The sequence below is a fragment of the Aulonocara sp. 'chitande type north' Nkhata Bay genome, linkage group LG5 (assembly GCF_057382095.1).
Source record: "Aulonocara sp. 'chitande type north' Nkhata Bay isolate Kocher_YH1m ecotype deep benthic linkage group LG5, A_spYH_male_GT1.1, whole genome shotgun sequence".
Lineage (NCBI taxonomy): Eukaryota > Metazoa > Chordata > Actinopteri > Cichliformes > Cichlidae > Aulonocara > Aulonocara sp. 'chitande type north' Nkhata Bay.
The window spans coordinates 33,877,213-33,904,992 of NC_141348.1; the positions used below are offsets into that span (position 1 = coordinate 33,877,213).

The 27,780-nt window shown below is 38.8% G+C and overlaps 2 protein-coding genes across 10 annotated transcripts in view; one reads left to right on the plus strand and one right to left on the minus strand.

The window, feature by feature from the left end:
- Positions 1-27,780, minus strand: part of cenpp (centromere protein P) — a 110,908-nt gene that overhangs the window by 6,240 nt on the left and 76,888 nt on the right. The window lies entirely within an intron of this gene.
- Positions 428-21,701, plus strand: ecm2 (extracellular matrix protein 2, female organ and adipocyte specific). 6 transcript variants are annotated; one of them, XM_086293118.1, is made up of 13 exons: positions 428-663; positions 5,431-5,568; positions 6,348-6,494; positions 10,518-10,706; positions 12,730-13,185; positions 13,216-13,767; positions 14,628-14,743; positions 15,358-15,493; positions 16,083-16,240; positions 17,437-17,576; positions 17,685-17,797; positions 18,335-18,548; positions 20,029-21,701. In XM_086293118.1, exons 2-13 carry the CDS (start codon positions 5,433-5,435, stop codon positions 20,195-20,197), a joined length of 2,526 nt encoding a protein of 841 aa, XP_086149244.1. In that variant the 5' UTR covers positions 428-663; positions 5,431-5,432; the 3' UTR covers positions 20,198-21,701. The 6 variants fall into 6 exon arrangements, with proteins under 6 accessions (XP_086149244.1, XP_086149243.1, XP_086149245.1 ...); XM_086293117.1 differs by having other exon boundaries at positions 429-663; positions 12,730-13,767; XM_086293119.1 differs by having other exon boundaries at positions 429-663; positions 12,769-13,767.

The window sequence follows — 27,780 nt, forward strand, 5'->3', positions numbered from 1 at the left end:
AGTCAGGGAAGCAAATGTTTTCTTTTTTAATGAGTGTGTTGATAGTGTAAAACAAAAATGTGGCGTCTGTCTGTGTTTAAAATAATAAATGTTAATTGCATCATTCCAGACCTGAAAGAGCAGGTCAAGTTCCTCCTTTCTTCAGGCGGCTCTGAGGATTTTTCCACACTGAGCCTTCTATTTGACACTGAAGTGACACACTCTTATCGGACCTCCATCCAAACTTAACTTTTTCAACTCATTATTAGACTTTAGAGGCAAAACAGGCTTCGTGCTTCATACTCTGATAGTCCTGCTTTTTCTGAGACATCACCGCCGATCGTTTTGCTCCAATATCCTGCAGCATGTTGGCAGCATCCTCACACATACAGGAAGACAGACCTGTCTCACTCTCTCTCCCTCTCTCTCTGTCTGTTTGTTACTCTCTCTCTCACTCGCTCACTTTTTGTTCCAGCTGCTGTACAAATCCTGGCTTTCCTTTGCAGACTTATTACCCTGCTCTGCTCTACTCTACATCTCTGCGCCTGGAGACACATGCAAACTTTAAGTGTCATCACACAGCGACACACACACACCTCTCCTGGAGTTCCTGCTGAACCAGAGGAGGAGGAAAGAGGCTGGAAGAAATTGGCCTAAAGTCCTGCAGCCGCCTTCGAACTGCTGGTAATGTAGCGCTAATGTCTGTCTGTCCTCAGCTCCTCCCCTCTCTAAGTCTCTGCCTGTCTGTCTGTCCGTCTGTTGTACTTGGGTTTGTAAACAGTTGTTTCATTGCTGGAGAACACTTGGAGATTTGTAGCGTGATAAATTAACTTTTTTCAGGTTGAGCATAAACACTGGTTACAATAATAACTCACTAATTATCAAAGTAATGCAAGAAATTCTCTGTAAATCACTTAATTACTGAGCAAAACAGCTTCCACGACATGGGCTTGATATCCATGTGGATCACAGAGGAAAACCTGGTTTACGCTTGTGTCTCTTAGTAACACAGGAAGCAATGAACGACTCCTGTGTTATGCTGGTTGGAATAAACAGATCATGCTACTCATCGTCTGAAGTTGTGGGCGTGAAGTCTTTGCTAGTCAGTTTTTCTCCTTGTTGTTTGAGGTTAGTTTGGTCTGTCAAGGCCCCGTTTGCTTGCTCCCACTGTGCTGCTACAGATATGCATTTCTCTCTGGTTTAATGTGTTTTCCATTGGGTGATGCCAACTTTGCAGAAGATTTCCTGGAACAAAATTCGTCACACTAAATACAACACTTAGAGGCTGGTGATTGTGATTAGTCAAAACGATGTGAGATTACATCGCAACAAACACAGCCATTACTGCTGCGTCCACTCGAAGGAAATGAACTGGACAAACCAACATGTGCAGGCACTGTCAGAGCCGCAGACGATAGTTTGTACTACTGTGTAAAAGATGACATCAAAGTTTAAAATGCCTTAAATCTGCATTATTTCTCATGTCCACCAGGGGGTGACTCCTCTGGTTGCAAAAGACTGCAAGAGCTCCGTAAATAAATACTTTGCTTCATCCTTGTCGGTGCATTTAAATGTCAGAAGCTCGGTGAGCATCTGCTGCTTTTGTGTCAGATATTTATGATATATACATATTTTATAGAGACTCAATATTTCCAGGAGGCAATGGGAGACATGAGAAACTAAAATAAGGATTTTTCAAGCTTTGCTGACATTTTATATTAAATATGAGGCTTAGAATGGGCTTTTGGTTGGCTGACTAAGCATGAGAGTAAGCTATTTATGACCATTTCATAAACAAATGTCTCTAATGTTTGAGTCAACGAAACCCCAAACAATTAAATTGGTTTGAAAAAACAAACAAAAAACAAACAAAAAACGGGAAGGATGACGGGAGATTTTCCTTTGGATCTTTGGAAGTCATAAAAATTAGTCTCTGCAGGAAAAAAACCCTGTAACTGGTCAACATAAAAACACAAATATGTTTGTTTTCAATGAGCTATAAGTGGTGGCAAGTCAGGTTTTGGATGTCAAACAAGCATCGGTTATTTCAGACTAATAATCTTAGTTTGAATAAACATACATTTGTTGGCTATAAGTGGGGTTTTGCAGATCATGTTACTGAGATGTGACACCAATGTTTAGAGCTGTCTTAAGGAAGTTGCCGGTACAATAAGCAGAAAGTAGTTTGCATAAAATATTTGTAATAAAAAGTCAATACAATTCAACTTCAGTTAGTTTGGGTGATTTCTCCAAATCCAGTGGAATGTTTTCGGAAAGCAAAGAGCAGTGGACCAAAGCTCAAGCTTTAAACACCGCCTGGCTTCCATTAATCCATAAACACACAGACTCCTGGTTATTTTTATCCTCTGCTGCTCATATTGGAAGTCTCTCCATCTGAGCCTGCTCATCCAGAAACTGAACTGCTGAACATTTTCCATCTCTTTCCCCTCCCTCCTGTTTTCTTTCTCCTGTCTCAGCTCACATTGGTCTCTCTCGCTCTTTGTTTCCCATTGAATCCTGGTTTCCTATTGGTGAGGGCTGATGTGAGGTGGGAGGGTCTCGGAACTGAATGTGATCAGACCTCCAGTCCGTGGAGCTGCAGACTAAAGTTTTACTCCATCCTAAAGGAAATGTGAATGATTAAAAGAGGGAGGGCGTATGTAGGGGATCAGAATAGCTTCTAACTGTGACACATGTGTGATTTTCAGTGAAACTTCATGGGAGATGTAGTTTTTAACAGTGGTTAAAATTCATTATCTAATATCGCAAAAATAACAAATGAACTAAGATTTAAAGGCATGTTTTGAAGCTTTAACTTTCCCACCAATTATATTCCATCATAAGACATAACACATACTCTCACTGTCATGTTCAAGAAACCTGTTGGAGATTATTTGAGCTTTGATGGTGTATTATCCTGCTGGAGCAGCCATCAGAACCTGGGTTATCTGTGGTCAACATGTCCATCCCTTAACATCACATATAAGCTGTTTATCCCCCACACCCTTACAGCACCTCCACCAGCCTGAACCGTTGATATGAGGCAAGATGGATCCATGCTATCAGGCTGTTAACGCCAAATTTTAACGTCCACCTGAATGTTGTAGCAGAAATCGTAACTCAGATTTCTGCTACAAATTTTCTTTTTTGTCCTATCTTGGCAAGCCTGTGTGAATTTCACCCTTGATTTTCTGCTCTTAGAGATGATTATGCAGGAAAATTTAATTAGATCAGCATTTTTGGAGATAATGTGACCATCCTATCTGACACCAGCAATTATGCCACATTCAAAGTCACTTAAATCACCTTTTCCCCTCATTCTGATCCTCAGTTTGAACGTCAGCAGGCCTATATGACTGACGTTCTGCCTTGTGACTGACAATTATTTGTGCAAACAAGCACTTGAATATAAGTAGCCATGAGTGCAATAATAGCCTTCATGATTCCTTTTAATTAAAATGTCCAAATTGTACATATGTTTGCAAAACGTGGAATAGATGCAACGCACCACACCTCACCATAAATGACAAATATCTGAAACTCCACTTTCCTTCTAAAGTATAAACTCTTGGGTGTCTCTCATAACTGTTAAAGAAATACATAATGTCTCTCATATGCAGATAAATCTGACAAATATCACCACAGCCAATCAGCTTTAACATTACTCCAGCCCAGAGGGTGGCAGTGATGCACACTGACCCTTCTGGTAACTGGTAACTGGAAATAAAACTGCTCACCAAAGTTCAGACGGGTAACTATAACTTGTCATCTTAAACAAAAACATTAAGTCAAATGGGAACACAAAGGTCTGCGTGTATGAACCGGTTTCACTTGTACCACAGTTTGCTCCATACAGATTTGTAGTGTTTATGTAGCATTTTTTTAAAGTGCATTTTATTTGTCCTTAAAATACAAACAGAGGAAACTGTTTCCAGCTGATTTTAACAGTACTTTGAATGTGAGCCACATATGGTAAATGTTTTGGTCAGTGTTATTAGTCCTCAAATTGGAGATGGATTGCAGCAAACCTTTTTTCTTTTTTAATTAAATCTAATATCAGCCATGTGGACTGGTCTAAAAACTGTAATAATCAGGCTCAGAAGTGATCTGAGCCCAGAGCTTTATTACAGTTTTTGTGGATAATTTCTGTTTTCTTTTGAATTAAAGGTTTAAGGACATTATGAGGACCTGACACATGATTCAGGCTTTTGGTTGAATATACGAAAAGTTCACCTGGTGTTTATTTTGACCAAAATGGAGGCGCTACATGTGGAAACCTTTCTGCTGAAAACATGTAAAATTAATACACTGAAACAAAACAGACACAGAAATGTACCAAAAACAGATGATGCATACAAGTCTGATTGTAACTACACCAGATGAGGAATTTTCTGGTTTCTCATAACTGAAACGTGCCGAGATCTAAAATTAAAAAGCTCAGAGCAATGACAAATCAGTTCTAAATAAAATAATTCCCTGGCATTTATTGACTGAGTACGGAAAACAAGTTGTCTATCTGGACAGAAATCAGAGGCTCATATGATACAGAGAATTGCTTAAATCTGCTCCATTCAGAGGGGGAATCAGACAGAAAAACAAACTATCAGGTGTGCGAAGGTGTGTTTTAGCCTCAGATCTCTATGCTTTAATAATGACAGGACTGCTGTTTATAGACTAGTCATTACACACATACATGGAACCAGCCATTAGGACCCCAGCCGAGAGCTATATGAGGGACAGAAGCAGTGCTGACAGCTCTTTACTGAGAACTGCTGCAGGTAAAATCCTCTCTCTTTTTGTGTTGTCTATTTTTCTGAAGTTAGAGGTAAACATGAATCTATCTGCTTTACTTCAGTTACTTTACCAGCTGCAGGAAGTAAGAATTTAAATGATCAAGCATTAAAAAGATGATTTAAAATAGGAAAAATACTAAAACCAAAAAGAAATCTTAAAAAAAGGGAGGGGCGCTTTTTTTTTAGACCTTTTATAATTTTTCTAACTCATATGTAGCTGAAAAGTGGAAAGATAAAAGAAAATGGGTGTAGAGGGAGATGCAGAAGAATATGAAACAAAGGTCTCATGTTGCTTTCAAAACTTGGACATCTTAAACCCTGAAGAATTTACAGTTTTATATTATTTATTTGTCTTCAGTGTATTCCTTTAACTAGGTGGACTGAGTATTAAATCCATTCTCTTTGGGATTAAACTAAGTTTATAACAACATGTATGCAAAACTTTGCAGCTGTTTGTATTTGTGATGTTTTTTTTTAGTAAAAAAAAAACAACAACCTTTCTTTGTGTGGAAAAATGTCCTTTTATTTACTTATTTAACACTGTTTATTTTCACGCTGTCATGATAAAAAGCATGTTTATTGATAGTTAGATCTTATTAAAAGGGGAAAAGTACTGTGTAGCAACCTCCTCCTGAACCTAGTCTGTGCTGCTCTATAGGGATGAGGTGGTGGCTGGTGGTGGCCAGTCTGTGGCTGCTGGTGGCCTTGACCATCCCTGATGCTGAGGCCAGAAACCGACCACGAAACCAGAATGGTGAGATTCTTAGAGTGAGGAGGAGGAGGAAGGATGGACAAGGTGAGACTTTTTTTCCATTCAGGGTAATTTTTTTTTTTCAGTTTAATGCTTAATTGACCAGTACAGAGATTTTTTTTTTACCGTATCAAAAAGATTTGAGGGAGGTAGAGAAAGCCTAGTTTCATTAAAAGCGAAAAGGCACCGAGAATAGATAAGGTGGTTTTAGCAACAGTTATAGCAACAGTTACAATTAGAGCTGTTGTGCTGAAAATGTAATGGGTGATCTCAAAGGTTCTGAAGTGATAGTAGAGTTGACAGGAGTGGAGTTTGGTCTTCATGCTCTGAATCATGTACTTGAGCCCTGGATCTTTCTAGAAATTTCTTGGCAGGGGTGCTGGTGAGAAAGATAAAATGTCACATGTAGTGTGTTTGGGCATTAAACTATCTTTAACATGTCAGTGCCGGACTCATGGTGCATCCACTTCTAGGAAATGGACATCATGTGTCTTGTTTCCACTAATCAGGCACACAGAGCATTTCATGTAGTGATAATGTTTCTGAAGTTGGGCTGTTTCCTGCTATGTGCTACAGTCATATTATCCCAAAAACCAGTGAAGGGCAAGGTCTAAGGTTCTTGTGTGAAAACTGCTGTTTGCTGATGCAAAAACCTATTTACAAAAAAATCCCTCACAAACACAGAAGGGAACATTTAGCTTTCAGTCAGTCTCAAATAATAAACTCACTGGGAAACAAGTTTAGGTTAAATGACAGTGTCAAAACAACCAAAAACATCCCCATGTTCCTAGAAAGATGCACATTAATATGACCAGTGGTTGCAGGTTTTGGCCGGGCTAGAACTAGACCTCTGAAGATCAGACTGGTTCCTGGTCCCAGCATCCCAGTGGTGCCTGTAGAAGGAAATGCTCTTCTCCTACAACCCTATAAGAACATCCAAGAACAGCACGCCACCTACAACGTCATCCCAGGTCAGTGAGACAACTCTGCTAATCCATGTTTATGTGACCAATAATATAACAGTAACGTAGGGTTACTGTTACATAGATTAGTCGATTCACACATAGGGTGTGGATGGACTAATCAACTTTACTAACAAATATCACAACACAGTGTACAGTGATAAAAAAAAAAAACCTTTAAAATTATTCACATTTCCAGTAGGAGATAGATTAGATGCAGCAATTAGAACCAAAGTGGACTTATTAACACAGAAGAAGGAAGTTATTTTTTTAACATATCCCAAAAGATTCACAAATAAATAATAGGTAATAAAATCTTAAGTGATACAGTAAAAAAACATCCAGATTTAGAGAAGCTGCATGTATGAGTCCAGTCAAACAACAGTTCAGCTCAGAAGCTCCATCCTGTTCTCATAACGAAGCTGCCGGCTTTTACAGCACCGCAATTTAATGACAAATCATCACATTCCAAAATGAACAGAAGGGAAAAACATCTGTGGGAAAAGAGCTCGTCAGAGAAGTAGCCCTGAAACATCGCACACAGAGATGGGGACAAAGGCTCCAAAGAATAACCTCAAAGCCATGTGGAAAACCTTCAGTTTAACACATTAAAGTCAGCATTATGTAATTAGAAGGGAAGGTAGCGGCAGCAAGCTTTTGTTGGAAGCTACAAGGATTTTTCCAATTCTTTTTTTTGCTGTTGTTTTGGGTGTAAGAACAAGTCTCTGTTTAAGTGACTGTAATGTAACAGCAACAGTCAGACTGCAGTTTACAGTAGCAAGAAGCGGCTCATCAAACCAGTGGACTTTCCACTGAAGACTGGGGAAATGAAAGACCTCTGACCAGAAGTCACAGCATTTTAGTGTAAGTGTTAATTTAGGATGTATTTATATTTTCAAGGTCCCCTTACTTTGCTTCCTTACCTTGCTTTTTCAACAGATTTACTCAGATTGAGGCCCCATTTATAATTCACAAGTGTTCAAAGTATAATTCCAAGTCATGTGACTGTATTAAGTGGTCAAGGGCAGAAAAACTGGAAAGAAGGACTTTGAGTTATGCATTTTTTATATTTTACACAGGGAGCATTTACTTTATCTTAATCTATTTACATTCACCAGGTCGCCGGCGACCTTTTCAAAATTAGGCTAAGGTTAACAGTAATCTGAGAAGACATCGGCTGGTCTGATCATTTATCGTCTGTGTGTAGCAGCAAACGTTTTAAAGTTTGCAGTGTACCTCAGTTCCACCAAAGCGTTCTTATACATGACTGGTCAACAGAACACTGACTAAAAACAGAGTATAACTAACTGTTTACAGAGATTAGGCTGAATCTCTGTAAATTGCAGCAGTCGTTATGGATTTTTGTCTATCTGGCCCAGCAAATTATAAGGGCTATAGCAAAGGAAATCCAACCATCATGAGGGCTTAGGGTGCACCAGACTTCTCGCAGCATTCTTCTGAACAGTAGGACTCTCGTAAAACTCAGATAAAACCTCAGCACCAGTGTCCGCATAACAATCGAAGTTTTAGAAGCAAGAAACAAAGTGATCATGGAGTTTTTCAAAGCTTTTTCAAGAAACTCATCTTTTCAAACTGCTGCACCATCTCCCTCAGTATAATCAGGAAATCTCTGAGCTTCTGCACTGATATACCAAGTAAAAGTAAAAATGACACCATCATACACTCGTGCCTTCAACCTGGCCAAGCTGAAACAACACTAAAGCGTGGCTCATGTCAGTGGATGTAACATCACTTTTGGATTGCACCGCCTTTTGCAAGGATGACAGCAGTGGGTGTAATGGGGCCTTATGCCGAAATGCAGCAAGCTCCCTCTTCCCAGCATGTCCTGGACTGCCCTGCGGCCTCTTCCCAGTTGGACATGCCGAAAACACCTCACTGAGGAGGTGTGCAGGAAAATGCTTAGTCAGATATTACAACCAGGTGACTCCAAGACCAAAGAAGTGTTTCTGTTATATTTATGTGTCATATATTATAATATTATAAAAACTTGTATTGTTTTTAACTGTTGTCCACTAATTGTGCTACTGGTGATAAAAACAACAAATAATATGCTCTGAATGGTATAGGATAGTGCCATATCACAGTGCTTACCAAGCTAACCATGCTATTTAATCAAAAACCTGCAATTTACTGAGCAATGTAGAGAACAGTGACACAGAGACAAAGTTTTAAAGAGAAAAGCTCTAAAGTATGTCTGCTCGAACTGAGATGACAGGGTGACAGTCTCACTGCTCACTGTTAAAAGGACAAAGATATTAGGGAGACCGTATTTAAGAGAAATAACCTGAGCCTCTTAACTACCTGTGTTCCTATAGACGTAACAAAGAGCATACCATTAGAAAGGATAGATGACAGACAGAGCTAACAGACAAAAAAAAAGAGGCTCTTCCTGCTGTATCATAGTGGTTTACAGTCTTTTATACTGACTCACTGCCAGGCATAGCCTTGTCTTGTCCTCGGTCTCATGTTGAAAGGTGAAGTTAATTCAAAGGGAGGAGTAGAAATGCTTTGTCTGTTTTTTATGGTAAAGTACAGGCTTTAGATTCGACTAGACACACACAGCAATTATTGCAGCAGGCCTGCTGCTGCTGAGGAGCATGAAAAGGGTCCAGGATAAAGTTGTGTCTGGCTCTAAATCTTAAATCACTGCTCAGCTTTGTTCAGTGACTCAATTTGTTGTGGTTCTGTGTTCAGTGAAAATAAGTTCCTTTGTTTGAAAACTAAATTGGTCAATCAGAGGTTTGTTGATGAGATTAGGAATGGGGATGTCAGCTTCTAGCACCAGAGCCAGAAAACAGTCACAACATAAGGTGCTGATTAGATTTTTGCACCTCTACAGGTTACTGCAAGTCAGACAGATGCCCCATTCACTCCCCAAACAATATGGGGCCACCATCCTGTAAAACTAATGCGGTCAAAAAGTTCCTTGAATCACCCCACCAAAAATGGCTGATGTTTGCTTTAAAGTCAACTTCTTGTGCAGCAGTGCTCCTGGAAGTCTTGTTTTGCACTTTTAAGTCTCTAAATCTCAATGTCAAATTTGCAGAAAACATACACTTCTCTTCCAAACTGACTTAATTTTCACACAGAGGCTCCCCACTGCTGATGACACCTGGATTTACAGCTGTGATCCAGTAGTTTCTCCACAGGTAACAAGTTTTCCTGTAATGTCCCGAGGCATCTAAAGAAGAACATACAGTGGAAACTCCCTGAATTGTGCTACAGTGTGCCAGTAAACAGCACATTATAAAGGCCACTGTTTGGCCTCACCACCTGTCCCACTTGGCTAATGTGAAAGATCAAGTAGGGGTTTAGACAAACACAGGAATATAATCTTGAAGGGCAAGTCATTTTAGATTTTCATGAGTAACTTCCTTGAATTTTCTGGTGGCACTTTTTACTAGAACGGTTCTCTTATTTAGCAAACAAAACTACAACAGGGCAGAGGCTGGGAAACTCTTTCAATATGAAGTAAAATAGTGTAATCTCTAAGCAGCACTCCATGATCCAAAGTGTTTCTGTTATTAAGACATGATTCACAGTGAAAATGTTTGGTATCTGAATGAAAAGAAACCACATTTGGTTCTTCTTCTCATTTACCACTATGTAACAAAGTGTCACCCACTGCTTGTTTGATTGTGTTGAGTGACTGCTTGCAGGCTTTGTAATTATGTCCAGTTGTTTCAATGCTAATTATACTTTCAGCATTTGCACAGTTGTTGTGCAGAAAACCAGAAATCTTACCATGTACCCACGATGGTGAGGCTGCAGATGTTTCATAGTGTTTTATGACTGTGTGTGCTCACTGCAGATGTCAAACGCCAATATACTACAGTAGCAGTCATGTTCTTGCCCATAGTGTGTGTCCTTATGGGTACACTGCCAGGTCTTAATGTTTTTCAGACATTATTTGCTAATGTTAAATGTACTAATGCTTCTAGATAATATAAACATTTCATAGTTTGATTTCAATTAATTACTCCTGACATTACTGTCTCTGTGTTGTTTCAGGTAAGCAGGGCCAGTGTGTGTACCAGGGTCTGACCATGTTTGACCAAGCCGTCTGGTCCCCAAAGCCCTGTGTGACTTGTCTGTGTACCGGAGGGCGGGTGGTTTGTGATGAGAGCACCTGTCCCGAAATACACTGTCATTTCCCCTTCACCCCTGCGGGCGAGTGCTGCCCTGTCTGCATGGAGCCAGGTAGAAACACAACATGTGACACAGCCATGGTACAACATTCAGAGGCAACAGATATTAACACCAAAGTCCCCTCAAAACCTAAAGGGGACCTACTAGAGTAACTCAATCAATCAATAATCCACATTTCAAGATGTTCTATCTGCTACTATCTTATGAGTCAGTAGACGTCTCCTTTGTTAAAATGAAACTCGTGTAAATTGTTCATTACATCAGTTCTGAACGGAATCGAAACATTTCCTTGGTGCTGAATAATTTCCATCTCTGAGGCCTCAGCATGTTGCTTCCTGTTTCATCATGGCTTTAAAAATGTGGTATGCACATTTTGGATGCGTGGACATTCATGTTGTGAGAGTTTTAGCATGTTTGTATATTGGGACATAACATCTGTTGTTCAACATGTCTGGGATTAATTTTGCTTTACTGTCAATTCAGATCATCAGAACAAAGACGAATGAATGTGGGACTAATATGAGGTTTAAAGATGAGATGCTGAGTCATATTACTGGGAGATCTGTGGAGATGCTGGAGGCAGAAAACAAATTGTAAAAAAATATTTGTGGGAAAGACTCAGCCAGCAGGCCTGTAGTAAAAACCTTTGGCAATGAGAACATAATTGTTAAATGTAAATATATTTTTACACTGTAATTTTTTGAGTTGCTAATGTTGGGGCAAATAATTTTCTACCTCTGCATGCATGTGCATCCTTTGTTGTAAATGGGAAACTTGTCTTTAAAACCTTCTAAGAATTATGGGGAAAAATAGCTGAACTTACACTATTTTTTCGTTGCTCATATTTTTGCATGCCACATTGAGTGCATATGTACAGAAATACAGCAGAAGAAAACCTCTTTTCTATGACTTGAAGGTCATAGAAAAGGTGTGTTCCTCTACCTGTACACGTGCACCTTCTGTTGTATGTATAAAGTTTACTGGGAAGGAAGCTGTTTTATAGCCAGAACAAAAGTCCAATTATAGTTATTCCCAAACTCACTGAAAAACCTCAGATGTAAGTTTGTCTCTTTGATTTTATATTTACTAAATGATCTTGTTAACACAAACTTTTTGACTATAAAACAGCACAAGTGTTGGACAAGTGAGCTAAAGTTGGTCTAAATCAGGAACAGTATTTTGCTGCATGATGTTTTTGATTCTTATAAGATGACAAACTGTATGTTTTATAAAATGTATCCATTGCTTCTGCTTCTACAAGACATTTTATAGATTTGAACAGAAAATTTACAGAAACCAACTAACCAACTATAAACTTAGGAGATGCCTAATCAGAAGTATTTAGGCAGTCTGAGCTAATTTGATTCCCCACAAATGTTTGAAATTGAATACAAAATTGGACTCAAAAGATAAATAACAGCCACAAACACTGTCAACAAGGCCAACATCAGGTGGTACTGATCCATTGTTAAATATAACCAACCAATTCTTAGGCCAAATTTGATTAGCCTTTTACAAAATGAAACTGTCTTGTAACTTCTCTCATTTTCATGACTTAACAAAAACATGAGACACACAAACATTCTCATATGGATGTATGTTTATGAAAACAAGTCTATAATTCATATTCAGATTTAGGACCAGAATGCACCAGTAGCAGCAAACACCACAACAACTGACTTTATCTGACTGTGATCATATGTCTTAGTGGTCTTAGTGGGATTTGGTCCAGACTGGTCTACAGCAGCAGTCTGCTCTGTAGCTTTAACAAGCTGGTCTGAAAGAATGTAGATGGCTGTTTGTTCACAGCACTAACACACAGCCGTCTGTTTGTCCATCTGCTGTCTGTCTGTCCACCTATCACCATGCCTGTCTGTCCCCACCAACCTCAATCTCCATCCTGTTTCCTCTCTTTTATTGCAGTTTCTTTATTTTTCCGCTCTACTTCTTCATCTTTCTCTCTGTCTGTATCTCCAACTTTTTTTTTTCTTCACTCCTCTTTTCCTTCCTGTCCCTTTTCCTCCTACCCCTTGATGGGGTGTCCCTCACCACCATAACCCCCCCCCCCCCCCAGAACCTGACCTCAGCCTTGACATTTCTGGTGACTCCCCAGTTCCCAATGACCCCAGTGATGTCGTGACTCCACTGACCCAAGAGGAGATCCAGAAAATCCTCTGGAGGGAGGCAGAGCAGCATCGTGAGGAGGAAGAACGCGTGAAGAAGAAGGAGGAAGCGAGAAGAAAGAGAAGGAAGCAAAGGAAAGAGCAGGAGGAGAAACAGAGAAAGATAGCTGAGGAGATGAGAAAGCAGGAGGAGGAGGCACTGAGGCTGCAGGAAGAAAAGGAACTGGAGGAGTGGAGCAGGCAGGTAGATGAGGAGCAAAAGAGAAGGCAGGAGGAAGAGGAAGATAGGAGACAGAAGGAGGAAGCAGAGAGAGAAGCAAGAGAGAGGGAAAGGAAGCTAGAGGAGGAAAGGAAAAAGCAGGAGGAGATGCTGAGGGAAGAACTTTTGGATTTAGTTGAAAAGGAGAAAGAGCGGCACGAGGAAGAGAACGAGAGGTACGAGGAAGAGATCGAGAGGCACGAGGAAGAGAACGAGAGGCACGAGGAAGAGAATGAGAGGCGCGAGGAAGAGATCGAGAGGTACGAGGAAGAGATCGAGAGGCACGAGGAAGAGAACGAGAGGCATGAGGAAGAGAACGAGAGGCGCGAGGAAGAGAACGAGAGGTACGAGGAAGAGATCGAGAGGCGCGAGGAAGAGATCGAGAGGCGCGAGGAAGAGATCGAGAGGCGCGAGGAAGAAAAGGAGGAGCAGGAGGAGGAGGTGTGGCTGAGAGGAGATGTGTTTCAAATGCTTCCAAAAGAGCCTGAAGAACCTGAGGAACCAGACCTCCTTCCTGCTCCGATTCCAAGACCTCCAGTTGCTACAGAGGAGGAACAGGTAGAAACCAAAGAGACGGAAGAAGGGGAGGATAGGGAGATCATAGTTGTAAACAGAGGAGGCCTTCCTCCAGGCTGTGACATCTCTGACGTTACTGCCACATGTGAGGATGCCAAACTCACACACTTCCCTCCTCTGGCCATTCCTGAGCTGAAATCCCTCAGTCTGGAGGGTAAGTCAACACCGGAGACACAGAGTCATTAAAGAAAACAAACCCTCAAAACAATCTGAGGATTTCAGAAGGATGTATATTATCAGTAGAGTTATACAAATACAAGTGAAACACTTAAAAAGGAAGCTTCAATATTATGTCAACCCACAACTCAGATGAAGCTTCTTAGCCTTTTTTTTTTTAACAGTAAGAGAAATATAAAACTGATAATACTCGCATTAGGCTAATGATTGCAGAGGATTTGTACTGTTGCAGTTGAATGCAGTGTTTAATCAGTGACCTTGCATATTGGACAACGAGCAACCTGTAGGCTAATTTAAATATTCATGAACTTTTTTAAGGTGAACTTTTTTGAATGTTCATAATATTTTCATTGTAACATGTTACTGTATTTTGATTCAGTTACCCAGTGTGCTTCCCTTTGCTTACTTTATCATAGTCAGTGTCGGCCCAACCCAGACTTAAAGCATAAAGTTGTCATCGTGTATATGTTGTCTTAGCCTTGTGACATGAACACTGCTGGACAACAATCGCGTACAATCTTTTTACAGTCAAAACAGCAGCATCTTTTACCAAACAAACAACTAATGCGCTGCAAGGTTTGGAAAAAGCAGACTTGCATTATTAACATCGATCATCTAAAGCTGCTAAAAATCTGAAGTTTAACAAGAGAAAGGCATTACAACTGCCACCTACAAGTGAGAAGCTGGAAAAAACTTTTAGTTTGCCAAATTAGTATCACTTACCAGCCTGGGGAAGGGATTTAGAAACTAAGACTCCAATTAAGAAAGCACACAGAAACAAACTACAATTGGAGAAATCCTGTTGTCAATATTAACTGAACTTGCTCTGACCTGCAGGCAACAGCATCAGCCGCATCCCAGCAGATGCCTTTAATGGAATCCCTAACCTGGAGTGGATCAACCTGAAGAAAAACAAACTTACTTCTGCTGGCATTGACGCTAAAGCCTTCAAAGTAAGTCATAATAAAACTGAAAACGACTGAAGCCCAAGCTTTTTAAAAAAAATCATCTGCCAGAAATATAACAATGGTTCAAGTAATAAAGTTTAAAGGTGGGTGTGCAAAGACATATGGCCATCTTCAGTGTAATATCATCAACTCCACGGAGAAAGAAAGGTGTAACATAATAACAAAATCTTTAAGACTTGGTAAGATTTTTAGCAATTTTTTTTTTTATGAGAAGGAAAGTGAATGTCCTACTAAACCTAAAAACATCTGTAAAATATGTAAATACCAAAGAGGTGGAAAGGAAGAAGGAGGTCTGCGTATCTGCTTAGACTACTGCGCCTGACATTTAGACGAGGAGAAGCAGCAGGAAAAAAAACCAAACAGACCAATGGAAAATATCCAAATGTGAAAAAAGTAATCATCTAAACATGTTGCATTTTATTAATAAATGTGACAAATGTGGAAACAACATTAAATGAAAAAAAAATTTAACTACAAATTCAGAGAAGGAAAACAAACATGTATTTCTATAATAATAATAATAATAACAACAAGGATAATAACTTGGTGGCAGCCTATTTTTACTTTCCAGTACTTATACCTGCGTGTGTGTGTTTCAGGGTCTGAAGAAGCTAACACGTCTGTATTTGGATGGAAACCTTTTAGACGTTGTGCCATCTGACCTTCCCCCAACCCTGCAGGAGCTGAAGATCAATGAAAACAGATTGAGAGGGATAGATGAAAACAGCTTCCAGGGTACTGCTATCACATCCTTTAATGACATCCAGCTGGTGTTTCTCTGTCCAAGAAGTCAAAGTACCACAGACATTGATTTGGCACTATCTAAATAAAACTGAATGGAATTGATATGAAATCGCCTTATAGTTTGACCTCATCAATTACATGGCCTGTAGGACTTCCAGAATCAACAGGCATCCCTGAGCACTTATTTGGGCAGCTATAAATATAAATATGATCTTAATTTACATTAATTTTATTCATCAAATAAGCATAAAGCTGCATGTATGGAATTAGTCAAATCTGATGAAAAACACAAAAGTTTGCCCTAAAATAAAGTTTTATGAGACTTTATTAGAGTTATATTTCTAGTAGAATCTTTGCTGCGGCAGGATTCTTCCATAGATTCCCATTCAATATTCCCATGTCTGTCTCCTATATTGCGTCTGGTTACAAACAACCGTTCATTGTTTTAAAATTCAAAATATAAATTGGTTACTTCATGGATTGCACAGCTCACAGACCAAAAGAAAGTTAGATCCTATGTATGGTTATTCACTTCTAAACACACTATTCATCACAAGTTTATCTTTTTTTTATCTTTAAGATTTGAGCAGCCTGGTTATTCTGGAGCTGGAAGGAAATCTGCTGAGTGAGGGGAATGTAGATCCTCTGGCCTTCGCTCCCCTAATCCAGCTTTCCTACCTCAGACTGGGGAGAAACCATTTCCGTACTGTACCACAAGGCCTTCCCAAGTCATTGCTGGTATGAAACAATATCTGTTTCCTTGACTCTCTGACTATCTCTCATTCCTCACACTGGGATACATCCTTGGCCACATTTTTTTGACTTATTTAAAAGACCCCCGGGCCTCATATTTGAGATAAAATAGGCTTACATAAGTTCCAAACATTGGGATCTATAAAAACAAACTTGGCAGCCAAATGCTCGCAGCTATATTGAAACTCTAACCTATGTGAATGATATTTGGAGACAGAAGAAAACTGGAAATGCAAACTGCAGAGAGGTGAATTATATGTGATGCCTCTCAACTTATACACAATATTGCCAAAAATATTCAATCACCCATCCAATCTTTAATATATTGATACGTTTTTTCATAGAATTTGTGAGGTGATAGACCTTAATGTTCACATGTAATTCTATAATCTGTGCACACTGTTAAACTAGAATATGGAAGCTTTAATCAGCTCATAAGCCTTTTTGAACTGCAGCTGGCAAAGAAAATAAATATACACAGCTTTCAATAAACCAACCTATTATATAGTTGATCAATTTTTCTTTCACATTGTCAGAGTAGCTGAATTTACTTTTTGCTGAAGTAGCAAAATTTTCTTTTTGGGTCTGATGTTTAATTTCTGCTTCTACCTGTGGGAAACCATTTCACCCGAGCAATTATGGCCTTTGGCTAACCACAAACAATGCAGAACACCAGCGGCACAATGCTGCTGTAAACCTACTTCATTTTATGACACTGGAAAGGTTTTACTTACTCTCTCTGCAAATCCAAACCCTCTGATTGTTGTTCATCCAGAACCAGAGTACAGTCTATCATTAACATGTTTCTCTGCTAAATATTCAGGGTTCCAAGTTTTGTGAGAGACTTTGGCTTTTGAATAGTGAAGAGTTAATGATTATAATTAAAGGTTATGCGTGGTGGTCACACTCCTGCCTGCCTTCTCATTTTACTAATTAGGCTGAAAAAACACAAACACAGCTTTGGCATGAATTATGCATTTACAGCCTTAAACAAAGTCAGGAAGAACAACAAACCCATCTGCCAAGATCTCTGAACAAAAACCATCCAGGAAACATATTTACACTAATTGCATGTGAAATTAGGAACTCACGGCAACATTGGATCCCACTTCCTCATAAATAGTTTCTATTATGACGCTCATGTTGCCAAATATTTTGTTTTATGTTTTTCCATCTTTTAGGAACTCTATTTGGAGAACAACCTTATTGAAGAAATCTCAGAGACCGTTTTCAATCAGACCAGCAATCTGAACATAGTTTCTTTAAGACACAACAAACTGGAGGAGACCAGGATTGCTCCACTGGCATGGATCAACCACAGGTCTGACAGAAAGAGAGGCTTTTACCCCCACAGTAGTGTTACTTTAGCTGTAATTTTCATGGTCTCTTACTGTTAGTAATTGTTTTCATACTGTTACCTTCTCTGCAGAAATTTGGAGTCCATTGACCTTTCATATAATAAGCTTTACATGGTTCCTTCATATCTACCAAGATCTCTAGTTCACTTGGTGCTCTTGGGAAACAATATTGAGAGGATACCTGGTAGGTGTGACTGGTTAAAGGATTATCTGGCTAATAAATGTTACCTTCTTAAAGTTAGCGGACTGACACAAAACCTTCCTATTCAATGTTTTATTTTTTAAACAATAATAACTTTAAATGGATTAGGCTGATGATTGATCTAAGTTTTTTAGAAAATTAACTTCTATAATACATAAGTGGTAAGTGCTAGCTTACTTAGGTCAGTTTCTCCAACACTGAGAAAGCAATGCACAAGCAACATCAGAGGTTTGGGTTTTGTTATGCTCTTTCTGATGTATGGGTACTGGAAGCGGTCAAAATGTATTTATTTTGATCTTTTTATTACCCATCGTTTATTACCCATAAACAAACAAAACAATAAAGATATACATAACTAAATAAATAAATAACATGATCAAAGTTAACAGACTACTTTAGAATGACTTAATGATTTGCTGTGTAGTTTAAGGTGAGCTGCAGTTAACACTTATTAAGACTTGTACACGTAGAGTTAAATTATTGTACAAGGTAAATTATTTTCTTTAAATACCTCCACAGGTTACGTTTTTGCCCACATGCAACCTGGTTTAGAGTACCTCTACCTCTCCTACAACAAACTGGATGGAGAAGGGACTGAACCCGAGTCGTTCTTTGGGGCCTACCACTCCCTGGTAGAACTGTGTTTGGACCACAACCAGCTGGTTGTTGTGCCATCTGGCATCAACGAAATGACCAACTTACACTTCCTCAGACTCGACAATAACATGATCAGGTAAGAAAGCACTATTCATAAATACACATGCATTAATTCTGAATGTTCTAATATGCAAACTTTTTAAACAGTTACTTCCTTGACACACATGAGACTATCTTACTCGTAATTTGTTTACGTTGAGAACATTTTTTGGCACTGGGCGTACTGTTACAGGCAGAATTGTACTGTTATATGTCTGCACTAGCTAATTATAAAATGGGAGCATAAATGAGGCTTATAGAAGACACCTCTTAACAGCTCTCTATATTTGAAACTCTCCAGTCCATTACGGATCAGTTATAAAATAAGAAGAATTTCAAAAATGTAATATCACTTTGCTAATTTTTACATGTTATTTGTTTATGGGTTTTTTCCCCAAATCAAATGCTTTGCACAAACTTCCAAGACAGTAGAGAAAAATTATTACTATTGACTTGATTGGTACAATGGCGTAACTAATAATTAAAATTAAGACTGATGGTGTAATAATGATTTGCATGATTTGCTCCGACTTTAATATGATGACCAGAAATGATTACTGATTTATTTAGTTACAGAAAAAAATAAGATAGTGATTGATGATCTCAAAAAACTAATTTAAGTAAGAAAAGGAGTCAGGAAAAAACAGGTGATTAAACACAGAACCACAAAGTCATTTAAGACCAACAACAAAGCTCCTATGACAGACATGAGTCGGACCAGATGACTGACTCATCCAACACAGACTGCCAAACAATATTATACTGAAAGTTCACTGGATGGAGAGTTGTCTTGACGACAAGAAACAAAACAAGTTGATTCATAGTTCCACCTAGGAGTCGCACTGAATCACCTCATTATGCACTCACAGGTTTCTTGCGCCGTGCACACAGTCCAGGTCGTGGCAGTGTGTTTTATTTGAAATGACCAATTTAAACACTGCACTTTGGTCTGTCTTTATTGGCAAGAAGGCTAACACTGCAGGTGGGAAATTACAATCAGACTTGAAGGAAATATTGCTAACCATTCTAACATATGTGGTGCAATAAATACACAAAAAAACCCTAAAAATGAATAAATATGCACAAAAGTTTAAAACCTTGAAAACGGACTAGAAATGTATATGTTAAATTTCTTCTTAGAAAATGCTAAGTGAGTATTTTCTTCTTTTGGAACATGTTTAACTACACAAAGAAAACAAAAGACGATTTCCAGTAAATGCAACATGAAGTGAAAAGTAATTAGTAGTGTTGGTCTTATATACTCATTATATTAACTAAATATTAATGTCTGTGTATTAATAGTTTTGGTGATTAATGAACTCTGTAACCGTGTATCTTCTGCATATCAGTGAATTGTACATTAAAACGACATGTTTCCCAGAGGGAGCATATATGCAAAAATATACTTGGGCACAGATCAGTACTCCATTATCTGCCAGTTAACACATAATGGAAAAAAGTTTGTTTCAGCTATAGGGAATAAACATGAATCTATATTCTCATGCTATGTCTTCAAGGAGTATTCCTGATGAAGCCATCTGTGACCCAAACCGCAGCGGGGACTCCACCTTGGTGGCTGTAAGATTGGAAAACAACTACATCGACCCACAAAAAATCTCACCAATGGCCTTTTCATGTGTAAGATCTGCATCAAGTGTGGTCTTAAAACCCCAGAAAACCAAGTGAACACACATAAACAAAATAAAAAACTGAGAGACAGTGGACTTTAATCTGCCAAAAGAAGTCAAAATCTCCTTTCATCATTTTTTTCTGTTACTAATATCATACAAATAATATAATACGAATAAACCTAAAAAATTACTAGAAAACACGTTAGTCTGATGTCAAAATCTGACACACATTCAAACATGGTTACTGTTGTATGGTAAGATGCTATTTGAACATTTTCTACAACTTTAGACCAAACACATGGTTTGGTATCTGGTAAGCTGTCCTGCTCTGTCACTTGGCCTTAAACTGGTGTGAAAGTGACAGAACACATCTGTCCACTCTCAGAAAATCTTCTTCTACTTTTGGCTGGTCCCTCTAGAGGGTCGCCGCTGTGGATCACTGTGTAAAAGGGAAGGAATTCACAGTAAAATGAAAATCCTAATAAAGAAATGGAAAGAATTCTATGAAGTGCGACTGCAAGCACAGCGCATTATTTTTAACAACCTCAGCACCTTCATGTTTCATTTCTCAGCAGCAATTCTTCCACTGCCTGTTTTCATAAAAACCCTGACATGGAAAGCTCACACGTGACACATCCCCTAAGATGATTGTGTTAAACCAAGTGCTGCTGGAGCCAATTCCTCAAACAGATCGAGATGAGATGTAATGACATGCCTGTTCCTCAACATTTTATCTTTATCTTGCTTACGTGAATGGACAGGGCAGTGACCTCCTCAATTGTAGTTAAGTCTGATTTATGTTTGATGCAAAAATTAAGTGGGAGTCTTGCTATTGCATGTGTTATGATTTACAATTCAGCATCATCAAGATGAATGCATCATATGTGATATTGAGCTTTTGTTATGGTATATCCTGCACAGCAACTGTTTCACTTCACTTTGTGGTTAAAAGAATTCACAATGAATTCACAATTCATTACAAAGTTATGACTGCATCTGTATCTGGGTTAACTTCTATTTCTTCTTATCCTGCTTTATATAGTATGTGTCTTAACATGGGTTTATTTAATCCCAGGTAGGAGCAGAGTATGCTAAAGAACTTATGGAGATTATGGCCAAACATTTCTGACTTTAATACTGCTGCATGAAAATATCTTATTTTTCTTACTGTAAATTTGTACTTCTGTGTTTTCTTTTAACTGAATCTTCTTCTTTCCCAGACAGAAACACACAAGACTTTTAGATAATTTAAACTCTTTTACTGTGCATCAGCTTTCAAGCTGTGCAAATTGTAATATAATGTATTACCACTGTGTACATGAAAGGCTCGTTCTACCCTAACGTTGCTTTGAAAAGCTCTCACTAGAGGTCCAAAACACTCAACAATTTACTTTAGATTTTTAATTTTTTTCCCCACAAATTTAAGATATATTTGAAGATTATATCCTTTCATTTGCTCTTGGCTGGCCAACATGCTTAAATTATATGAAGTTGGTGAGTATATTTTACAGTTTAGCACAATGTTATGATGCACGGAAAAAATAAACTTTAAGTTACCATTCCTGTCTGAGTGAAGTCTGCCTAAACCTAGTACCCTCACACACCCAAATAAGTTAGATTATATTGCACTGGATCCCCTGATCATTTACACAGCCTGCCTGTCCAGGACATTTAGGAGTATATTCATGTTATCAAATTAACAGCTTGGGCTTCAGGGAAAAAGTGGAGCCATGATGACTTTTACAGAATAAGAAAAAAAATGTAGTTAACCTTCCATTACATGTCTTTTAGCTATATGTAATACATATTTACTGAAAGCTGCAATTAACAGAGCTGAAAAGCCAACCAATTCATAATATTTTCCTCTACAAGCCTGAGGTTTAGGATCATTTACTTCAGTCACAGACATCGAAAGGATGATTGAAACAGAAAAAAACCTAAACTGTGAGGAGCATAAAACCTCAGCTTCTTTAATGGTAAAAAACCTGAAAATATTAGATAATTATATGGGGACTAAAATTAATTTGAATGAATAAAAGCAATAAAACAAAGAATCACAAATGTGTGGTCAGTTTTCTAGATGCCGGCAGTTGTCATCTGACTGAACCTGGAGCTGGAAAACTTTCCTCCCTTGAACTAAAGCTGAGATGAAAGTTTTTCCTGAGGGAGTTCTCCTCTGCCAACATAAACAGCTGCTCTGTTCATCAGTCTTGCATATCAAACACGTGAGTGAGCAATCATATACTCATTAGTCATGTGACCTCATCCATGCTCCTCAGGATGAGGAGATGTAACTGAAAAAGTAAACTGTAAAGTCATTCCCATGTACTCAGACATTTTATCAGGCACAAAAGATCAGTACGGAGGTGGAACTCAATTCATCTGATTTCTGTGATATAAAAATGGAAAAAAATGAAATTAAAAGGAAAATGAAGCAGTGTTTTTGTTTTTTTGTGAATAACAGTGTATCCCCAACTTTGCAACCTTGTATTTGTGAGACACATGAAAGAAACTGTGACTATGATGCTTTTGTTCACTGGTTAAAACTGAGATACTTACACTCAGCAGCCAATTTGTTAGGCACACCATTCAACTGCTCATTAACGCAAACATGTAATCAGCCAGTCACATGGTACAAATGTATGGAACCAGGCATAAGGACATGGTAACGAAGACCTGCTGGAGTTCAAACTGAGCATCACAATGGTGAAGAAAGGTGATGTAAGTGAGTCTGACTGAGGCATGGTTGTTGGTGCCACACAGGCTGATCGGAGTGTTTATGAAACTGCTGATCTGCTGGAATTTTTCTATACAGCCATCTTTAGGTTTTACGGATAATGGTCATAAAAAGTGAAAATATCCAGTGTGCATCAATTCTCTGAGTGAAAGTTATGCCAGATTCTTTAATGTTGATCCCAGAATTCAGAGGAGAATACCCATTGAGCTGATAGGAAGGTAACAGTAACACAAATGACTACTTTTTACAACAAGTATACGTAGAACATACTGGTTCGATGGAAAAGGTTTGATGGAAAAGACCACACTGTTCGAGATAAGTCTGTGTCTTGCATGCAAACTATAGCAGCAAAATGTTGGTAAAGTACAGGATAAATATTCCAACACAGTGCAAAAACAAAAATTACTTCGTTTTAAGGGGTCATAAGCTAAAACTGCTGGTGACCACTAGGGCTGCCACAAACGATTATTTTGATAGTCGACTAGTCACCGATTATTTTTGCGATTAGTCGACTAATCAGACCATGCATCCATTGGACGTAAAACATACAGCTTATTGCACCAGCATTCATCTGCACTATCATTAGCTTACAGCTTTAAGTGTCTAAGGTATAACAATAAGACTTTTAAGTTATCTAAGTGACTTATATATCATGTTTGAAAATGTTTGTTTGAAAATATGTGGTGTCTTGATAAACTGAGCAGATATTTGAGGTTTACACAGCTACATTCTCGCCTGAAAATATGTTAAACGTTTATTTTGTGACCCAGAAAGAATAATAAGAGTAAAACTAACTAGTAGGGATGGGTATCGTTTAGGTTTTATCCGATACCGGTGCCAAATCGGTACTTTTGAAACGGTGCCGGTGCTCAAACCGGTGCTTAAAGAATGGAGAACACAAAATTGGTCCATAAACCTCTCATGTTCAACTGTTTTTTGTAAAAATATAACAATGTTAGCCTTTTCTGCAGCTATGGGGCATATATGGTATCACTCTTGGCTGGAAGCAGTGCTTAAACAATGGAAAAAAAACAAACTTTGTCCTAAACCTCTCATGTTTAACTGTTTTCCACTTTTTCTTTGGTCATTTTAGCCTTTTTAGCCAGGGTGAAGGGAGTATCTGCCATCAAACAAGAAGACAGCCGCATGTAGCTATGATGATGTTTGCTAGTTCACCTTACATGCATTAATGTAATAACGTGGTTAGCCTACTCAACGTAAATTAGCTACTCACGCAGAGAAGAACGGCTGCTGCCACCATTATCCGTCATCATTTCTGCTACACTGGCAGGGCTAGGGGCCAGGACTCTCCTCTTCGTGTTTTTGGGGGATGTTGCATAACAGGCAACCCACCCGCAGTAGATGTGCTCGGTGTGAGGTCTCGCAGCAAGCTATCAAATACGGCGCATTTCTGGGCTTTTAAAAAAAACGCTATGCATCGCCAGGTGTTTCATCGGATTCGAGGTGTTACCTCCTTTGACAGTATCACAGTATCAGCTTAAAGCACTTGTTGCTGCTGAGTTTGCATATTTTGCTATGAAGTACAGCCAGACTTTTGACCGCTTCGCCTTGGACATTTTTAATCTGTAGCTCTGCTCTAACAGAACGTACGTACCTGGCCCCGCCTACTATCCTCGGAAACGTAAAATTATTGGCTAGAATCTAAAATGTATCACAGCTCAGGAAAAAAAGCACCGAAATAAAGCACCGAAATGTGCGCTGCTTTTCGGTCTGGTTACTACCGTTTATGACAGAACCGGTGCCATCATGGCACCGGACACCGGTACCCATCCCTACTAACTAGCATTGTTGGAAACGATGGGCTGCGCTATGAATTCTGGGACACAGCTTCTTCTTCTTCGGGGTTTAACGGCAGCTATCATCCTTCTTCATGCAGTGCTGCCATCTTCTGTTTCAGTCCGTTATTACACTCTTAAATCCTACTACTTATTCCTGCGTCTTTTGGGATCTTACAAAGCTTCAAACGACGTGTCGACTATTAAATTAGTCGTTGACGATTTTGATAGTTGATGTAATCGTGACTAATCGACTAATCGTAGCAGCCCTAGTGACCACTGACACAGATTTAGAAGTAAAACAATGTGAGAATACCTAAAATATATTGTTAAATCACTAAATTCAGTTAGAATAGCAGTTAAATGTACTTACTGACCAACAGTTACTTGTGAGCAAAAGTTAGTTTTATGAATAAGAATATATGTCACATTAAAACAAACAAACAAAAAACAAAAGTAGAAAAACAAACAATCAAAACACCAATAATCAATATTAGTGTCGGGTGGAACTGTGGTGAGGTGAGATCATGGTGGAGTGTGGGGCTAGTGAACACTGCTCTGTTGTATAGCCTGGCTGGGTAACAGTGCCAGAAACAGGTAACACACTGAGTTGCAGGGTCACAGTTCTTTTAAAAATGTTTCCTGGCTTCAAAACGTTCCTGTGGCACTAAAGCAACAACAGCACTGAGGCAACTCTTTGGCTAGATGCCCTGGAAGTTGCCCCCGTGACTTACGGCATTAAAAGAAATTACCAGATGGAGGAAATTCTCCTTAACACAAAAACACAACAAGTTCCAGCCGTTCCAGCGCCGTCATAGACGTCTGATGGGTTGGAAAGTATGAGATCCTTAGAGAGAAGAGACATCCTGACCGCCTTCCATCAGTCAGGCAGACCATCTCACATCAGGAAATAATCTCTAACATTTAATTTGCAGTTTGAAGACAATAAATCCAACAATTACGCCATAGAATATTTTCACTACCACAAACCAGTTTCCCCTCTTTGGATTATTACAGCTACTGAATTAAATCTTTCTGTGGCAGACCAGTCAGCTGAGAGGTATGAGGTTTCGAAGGGCTCGTGTGCATGAAAACAGAAAACGACAGCATGACGGATACCTGGCTCAGACAAAGAAGCTCAATAATTTGAAGTTTGCCTTTGCTTCTGGGTAGGCAGAAAGACAAAAGGACCACCCACCATCCAGATCAACATGACGCAACAGGATATACCGTGGGGCTAGTGGTCCTTACAGTGCAGACAAATACCTTTAATGTCTTAGTCCTCACACAGGGCACAAAAAAGAGAAAACTCTCATGTAGGGTTACATCATGGTTTAATCAGATCCCTCCAGTGTTTGGGAAAATGGCATCTTTTAAACTGACAATCTGGCTCCCAAGAGGCTATTGTTTCAGCACACAGCCATGAAGCTGTGATTATGGGGAGCTGGAAACTGAGTCTGAGGTTTTAACCAAGAAGGTGGACGTGTTTAAGCTACTGGTATCTAATACGTGAAGTGGACATAGTTCTGTGAGACTACTTAAATGCATCCAACTAGCCTCAAGCACATTATTTAACACGCTTTTAAAAAGACAAATTACATAAATATATGTAGCCAGTTATGAAAAATACCACAAAATGTAAATGTAATGTAAAATTAGCTATATATTCGTGAAAGTTTAAAAAGTAAAAGTTAAACTTTGAGACATGTTCTACCCATACATCAGAGAGGCATACATCAACAGGGCATGTTGATTTTCCAGCTTCTGGGAACAAGAGATGTTTTCCCTTTTTTAGCCTGGAGGTAAAATCAGATTTTTGCTGCGTTTCCCACAAGTTGTTCATGAGTTTATTTATTGCTATACCAAGTCAAAAGCTAGTGGTAGGAATAACAAGTGATAAAACTGAGAGCTTACGTTTAGGAATTTCCTTCAAAAAGTTTGTTGCACATGAAAGAAGTCAGAAGGCTCCTTGTTGATGTGATGATTATTTAACCAGATCTGTGATGGTTTGGAAAATTTGATTTCCCCACAAAGACGATTCACTAAAACCAAAACAGACCCGATCCCATTTCAGGTCTTCTGACTGCCAAACCAGGGCATATTTGGATGGTCTGGCTCAGCCATAAGTTGTGCAATTCCAGCTCAGCTCAGCAGAAAATACCAGAAGTAAATGGAAAAAGGAATTGTATAACACTTGAACCCCTGAGGGAACAAGCTGTTAGCTTTTCCATTCTTGGGAGGTACTTCTCATTCCTGCTTCAAATGTAAAGCTGAAAGATTTCCTACTGTGTCTTGTTAAGACAACATCACGCAGAGCACAATATATAGTAAACTTTAATTTGATGTTGCAAAGCATCACCTCCAATTATCTTTTGTCTCTGCTTTCCAAATCCACAAACAGGACATTTATAACACCAAGCTGCCAGTTCTGACTGACTGTAATGGTATGTTGTATCACCTTAAGAGTGTATCACTTCATTGCCAAAGAGTAATACACCTTAACAAGTTGTTTAGAATTGTGGACATCTGCCTGTGGGCTGATATAATGGAAATTGTTCTCAGTTCTTTTTTTCCATAAAGTTTTGGCTCTAGAAAGAAGACAGAAAAGGTCTAGACATATCATAAGGTTTGTTATGTAACTGTTCCTTACACCTTTATTCAGACATGACAGCAGCTTTGCAAAAATGCAAAGCACAACAGTTATGTTTCTACTTATCTCTACAGTTTAAATACAAGTAAATCTGCCAAATAAATGTACTTTTGTGCACAAAAATGAAAACTGAGTGCCAAACATTTCTTTTGTTTGCTTAAAAATAAAATACTTCAGCCACTTTGATAATATGATATATTCTTCCAAAGTGTATAAATGCATTTCCACTTCCTATGGGTAAACTATATTCAGAGACTGTTGCTGTGTTCTTATATCATGTTTACCTCAAATTTTCTGATCGCTAGTCTTCAGTAATATTGATCTAAATGAACTGTCTACCAGTCCTTCACCATCACCCTAAAATCTCTGAGAGGGCAGGCTCAACTCCACCCTGTTGTTTCAATTAGACAAACGAAACCGCTACAGCAGCTGTACAGTTGTACTATCCTTTATTA

Bases quoted from the DNA above. Each gene is read 5' to 3' on its own strand.
- ecm2 (XM_086293117.1), top strand. From the start codon at position 5,433: ATGAGGTGGTGGCTGGTGGTGGCCAGTCTGTGGCTGCTGGTGGCCTTG. The intron at 14,744-15,357 runs GTAAGTCATAAT...TGTGTGTTTCAG, and splicing joins TTGACGCTAAAGCCTTCAAA to GGTCTGAAGAAGCTAACACG. The intron at 16,241-17,436 runs GTATGAAACAAT...TCCATCTTTTAG, and splicing joins GCCTTCCCAAGTCATTGCTG to GAACTCTATTTGGAGAACAA.